This window comes from Musa acuminata, chromosome BXJ3-1 (genome assembly GCF_036884655.1).
Source record: "Musa acuminata AAA Group cultivar baxijiao chromosome BXJ3-1, Cavendish_Baxijiao_AAA, whole genome shotgun sequence".
Lineage (NCBI taxonomy): Eukaryota > Viridiplantae > Streptophyta > Magnoliopsida > Zingiberales > Musaceae > Musa > Musa acuminata.
In genome coordinates this window covers 9444748-9450693 of record NC_088349.1, presented here as the reverse complement: position 1 = coordinate 9450693, position 5946 = coordinate 9444748, and the positions used below count along the sequence as shown (strand labels likewise).

Sequence of the window (5946 nt, the reverse complement as noted above, 5' to 3'; positions counted from 1 at the left end):
GAGTTTGGTTATATGCAATAATTGATAGGACGATGACAAGGACAAATAATATATATATATATATATATATATATATATATATATATATATATATATATATATATATATGATTAAAGTGGTGCTTATGATTACCCAGAAAAGACGCTCTTTCATTTTCCAGAATTTGGTTATATGCAATAATTGATAGGACGATGACAAGGACAAAAATTATCATCTCTCTGACTCACACACCAAATAGAGAGAAAAATATATATATGGTTGCAGCATCTGTTGAACAATCTAGTGTATTATCTCATTCCAGCCATGTTTCAGGTCGTCGAGTTTAAAGCTTGAGATTTTACAAAGATGGGAACGATCTAGTGTATTATGTTATTCATCGCCCAATGTCGTGCTCTCACACGTAGTGACCAGACTTTATTTAGGAAGAGCAGTACGTTGACTATTTCGTAAACTTACCGTCTCCTGTCCTGTGGAAGAAAGGCCTTCAAAAAGTTCAATCTTTGGAAAATAGGCTATTTTCTGCCAACTTAAAATCACCTGCAGTGAGCGGCCTCGGACGAGTTTCGAACACCGCTGGTATGCTTACCGCTCCCATTCGATGGACAAAGTGCCTTAGAGAAACGCTCCCCATTCACGGTCGGTGCCATATCTTTAAATCCCTCGTATACGGCGCCTTAGGGTTCACATCAATTAGCTTCTGTATAGATGCTCAGGTGATAGAATCCCGCAAAATTGTAGGGGCTGATCATAAACAGAGGCAAGGTTTGATCTGACTGGCCGAGAACAACGGTGAAAAGCTTGGGTTTCTGGCATGAGAGTATAGAGGCCACTCCATGTTGTGGAAGAAGACATGTATAGCTTTTATCTTTAATCCGAGCTATCTTACATTTACTTTTTCTTTTTCCTTGAATTATATGACCTGATTAATTTCAAAATATCTAATTAGATTTTAATTAAAGTGATCGAGTGAGTCTATATCTTAATAAATTTTAGAAGATGATCTTAATTATTTCTCGTCTATATAGTAACAGGACATCCTAGTAATATAATAATCATTAGATTATCAACATATCTTTCGTGCAAATCTATGGTGTTGTATTTCACAAGTAATTTAACCTTAATATGTGATATTACATTTCGATCTTGATAGTAAAGTGTTTTTCATTATAATTTATTATTAACTTCAACAAGATATAGTCACTGACGATGGATGGCAACACAGTAAAGAACTGTACGTTAAGACAAAAACATGTGAACTCATATCTTTCTTCATGTAGGAAGGGAAATGAGGGCCACTTATTTTTGGCGGAGGGAATGAGAAAGTTGGCAGAGAGATGATGACGTTCTAATACTCATAGTACATGGGGTTTGGGAGCTTGAAGATTCTTCTGGCGGTGGTGTAACCCCCGAGGCTGCTCCATTGGCTCCCAACAATTCCCCACAGGCGGTAGCCTTCGTGGACCAACTTGCTCCTCTGTTTTGCCTTGTACTCCTCTGCGCAGGTATATTTGTCCTCCTCCGACCTGGAGATCAAATATTTGCAGGTTGATGAGAAGGGAGAATGAATTAGAACAGAAGCGTGCTGATATGTAGTATGCTAATAGTTGGTCTCGATGCTTGCATTATCATACGCATTCATTCATAAAGATGTACAGACCTGAGGATGAGATCAGTCCAACCATGATAGCCGACGGCGATGAGGTTTTCGACGGTCGCTTCTCTGAGATACTCTGCTCTGGAAGAGAGGATGAAGACCTTCAACCCTTTTCCTCTGATTAGGTAGAAGAGTGTCAGCATGTGCTCGATGGCAGGGGCATTGCCCTCCCTCATCCATGCCTCGAGGCTCTCTCTGTTTGTCTTGGTTCCTCTGCATCCATCCGAACAGAGTCATTCCACAGAACCAACATTCCACTTGTGCAGCAAAATGGTATGTATGGTAGAGAAGAAGATCCAAGTCCTATATATGATGTGTACCCGAAGTCGTGCATCTTGAAGTAGGGCACGGTGGAGAGGAGGACGTCGTCGAGGTCGAAGATCCATGCGTCCTTGCCGTCGCCGGAGGGCTGAAAGCTGTCGGTGAGGAACAAGAGGGACTCCTCGGCGGCGAGCTGGACGTCCACCTCGTACTGCGTCGACGTCATGTAGGCGCCGATGTAGCCGACGCACTCCCCTGGCACCACCTCGAACCCCCGGATGTTGTTCAGCTCCGCGTTCATCCGCCAGCTCTCGCAGTAGTTCCTCAGGCTGAACTCCACGTTGCTGTTCCTGTCATCCTCTCTCTTGCTAGTGATGTAGCTGAGGATGTTCCAGTCCCCAGCCGCAAGCCCCGTGCACAGCCACAGACACAGTAGGATGACCTCCCCTCTCATCTTCTTCCTCGGCATATGAATCGCTGCTTGTTCTTCCATATATTTATATGCGCGGATTCAACCTCTGAACCAGTGAAAAGAGAAGAAATGACTTCATGGCTTGGCGGTGGTGGTTGATTAAGGAGATGTTATGGTGATGAATGAGTTTGAGCTGGCAAGAACATCTGTCCTCCGCTGTGCCGTACCTACTGCTCAGCACCTTCTCCTTCGTTTTATATGGATGTATGCATGTGGCTCTTTGCGTACTAATGTGAGGTCTTCCAAGATTATTATATATATATATTCAGTAATAAATCAAAGCAGTAGCTTAAAAATAGGAAAAAAAAGAAGAAATTTGTGACACTCCGATATCGGTCTGCAGTATCGAACTATACGCGGACCGTCTGTTACCGATCCGAGTGTACTGTAGTACTATAGCAGTGTACTGTAGTACTATAGTAATGTACTGTGTCATTATAGTAGAGCTATAGTATTCGATACATCTGGATGTATCTCTCGGTATATCGTACCGGTATCAAGTCCAGATCAAAACACCGATATAATATGATATTGCAAACCTTATTACAATAAAAATGACCTTGCTTCAATTGTTAGGCAAAAGACGTGGCCATGACGAATGAATCATATTCCAGAAGTCAACTGAAATGAACTGCAAACTTAGTGGGACAGCACATTTCGAACTATGCCATTGTTTACTGGTCTATTACAACTTTATTAGCTAATATTCTGTAGGGACAGATCTCCAACTTTATTAGCTCACATTCTACGGGACCTCCTTTGGATAAGGTTTTCTAACACGAGAGATTAGTGCTATAGGAATTTGAAGAAAATTGTGGCTGATACCAATTATTTTGCTAGAAATTGTATTCTGTTGTCGTGTGAACTAAACCTCCTTTGGCTTCCTTTACATTAACACTAATGGCTAACTCTTTGCAGGAGGGTGGGAGTCTTCGATTCGTTATACGTACGAGAAAAAGAGGGATACTGAGCATTTTGCTTGGCAGCAGCCTACTTTGCATTTGTCGGCTCTTCAACGCGAAGCATTTGATGTGAAGCAATGGCTGCGAAGGGCCAAGAAAGGGCTTCTCCATGCTTGGAGAGATGGTCGCTTTGAGACTAATTCAAAAATTATCCAAAACTATATACTTACTGAGGGCAATCCTATAATGGCATCTATCATTATATTTAAAGATTTCAATTGTATGTTTACACTGTTTTCATTAGTGTAACAGCATGTGCACATTGTACGATGACCAGTATATAAGCCATATTGTATACTTTCTGTTTCTTAATTCAAATTTTGTTTTTGTTTTTGTGTTTTTGGGGAAAAAAATGGTCTATTACAAATTTGTTGTTATCTACGTCGTTATCTACAGCTATAATATCATCTTCCACATCTATAGTACATTATCAGCCAAAATGAACTGAGAGATCAGAAGAATCTTTTTTGGAGCAGAAGATGGGACAGACGTGCATACAACTCATACCTCATTACTTCTCGTCTTATCCTAATCCCACGCATCGGATAGGAATGCCAACGTAATATAACGAGACTAATTATACTTTTTGTTTATTTGAATCTTATTAATATAATGATTCTTATATTTAAAAATTTTACATTAAAATATTTATAATTTAAAAAATAAAATAAATAATCTCGTAAGGATGTCTGCATTTGACGAAAAACATAATACGTGACTTAACATGTTAGATCAATATGAAATGATAAATAAAAAAATAATTTTAATATCCGTTCTACTTTTTATTTATTTTCGATAAAAATATTTAAAATAAATAAGATATTAAAATTATTTTTTTTCCTTCTTTTTATCCGTCAATGTAGTTGACGGGATCAGAATATATGAGATTATTTATTTTATTTTTAAAATTATAGATTCTCAATGTAAATCACATGAGTAATTAATCCTAATATAATGAGATTGAATACAGATCGTCGATTCAATCCATTAAAGTCGATTTCCATTGTCAAAACAATACTCTTCGAGTTCCAAAGACCCGAAAAAATAGTCGTGCTAATAATCTGTATCGTCACGGGTTAACCTTTTAATCTTACTGGACATTTTATGAGGCAATACTGGTGATGGGGACAGCATCTCGTTTCTCAGGTACAGAGGAGGCAGTAGACAATCGACGCCGATCACGTTATGATTACTTAATAGGAAGAATGTGGTATGCTAACGTGTATATAGATTTCTAATTTAGATAGGAAACGAGAGGAACTCTACGACTCGACATAATTATTTACTTGTCCTCGAGGAAGATTTAACCTTTCCAAGTCGATATGCATACATGGAAATTACCCCTCTTTTACGATCCAACTTCTAATAAGCAAAATTGCGCCTCCAGAGAACTGACGGTCGTCAGGAATTGAATGAAGTGGTGAGAGCACGGTACGATCCAACTTCTAATAAGCAAAATTGCGCCTCCAGAGGACTGACGGTCGTCAGGAATTGAATGAAGTGGTGAGAGCACGGCACAAACTGCTCATGGAGAAAACCATCGTCAAAGTTCTGGGAGTAGCTCTTTAGATCATAAGCAAAACTCGCTGAGCTCTGCCTCAGTGGTGCCGCCATGCCTCGCAACCGTGACCGCAGCTTCCACAAGGCCTGCCTCATCGACTTCCAACACTCCATGGATGCTCTCAGTCGAACCTTAGCAAGGGTGACCTGCGTGTCTCCTCTGCCAAGTCTCTTTGCCTGTGTCACCATATTGGCCTTCACAGATATCGCTTCAACTCACTCATCTAATAATAAGGCATGCTCGAGTGCTTATTTAAAGCCAGTTTAAAGTGTCGAAAGGACACTCAAAAGCACGCCCAACCATGATGATGCCGTCATTCTTTCCATTCGTTGCAATTACATGGACCCAGCATTGGTCCCATCGCCTTTATTCGTGCTGACCGTCGACCCAAAAGTAGTAGGATGATAGAATTGAATGCCGTCCCTATCATTAGATGAGGCATCTTCTTGCAAATGGAGTTGGCACTCAAAAGCATCCATCAATCGAGAATGAAGAAGCTTGGCAGATCTTTACGCCTCGAAAGCATGTGTGTGGACCCTAAAGTTGCTTTCGGCGGCCACCTAAAGTCCCCTGTGAGCTGATGTCGCCATCATCCGGTCCGTTCAAGCCCTCGAATTATTTTTTCTGAGGAATCTGTGGCACTTGTAGAGGACGAAGAGGCATTGGCATCACAGATTTGAGTAAGATTTCAGCTAAGATCACGTGCCCACAAAAGCTAAGGTTGGAATGATCGTTATCTGAATGAGACTGTACACTAAGTCAGAACTCTTTTTTTAGGCGATTGGAGAAGACTAGGGACACAGCAAGAACCAAGAATATGACCGCAGAACCGAAGGATACCATTTGCCAAGTTGGACAAGGTTGAGGGTCACCGCCTCATCCAACTCAAGATGCGTAGCCAGAGTTGTTAAACGACAAAACATGGTTAGGGCTAAGATAAGCTCTAACTAAGCATCTTGTAAACAAAACTTCCTGCTAGCATAGAGAAAATATTAACGACCAGCATTTACAACTATCAATCTTGAAAACAGTCATA

The 5946-nt window shown here is 40.5% G+C and overlaps 1 protein-coding gene across 1 annotated transcript; it reads right to left on the bottom strand.

The window, feature by feature from the left end:
- Window positions 1–1209: 1209 nt before the first annotated feature.
- LOC135628875 (acid phosphatase 1-like) lies at window positions 1210–2522 on the bottom strand. The gene is made up of 3 exons (XM_065135822.1): window positions 1975–2522; window positions 1658–1867; window positions 1210–1523 (listed from the first exon to the last, which is right to left on the bottom strand). Exons 1-3 carry the CDS (start codon window positions 2406–2408, stop codon window positions 1346–1348), a joined length of 822 nt encoding a protein of 273 aa, XP_064991894.1. The 5' UTR covers window positions 2409–2522; the 3' UTR covers window positions 1210–1345.
- Window positions 2523–5946: the final 3424 nt, after the last annotated feature.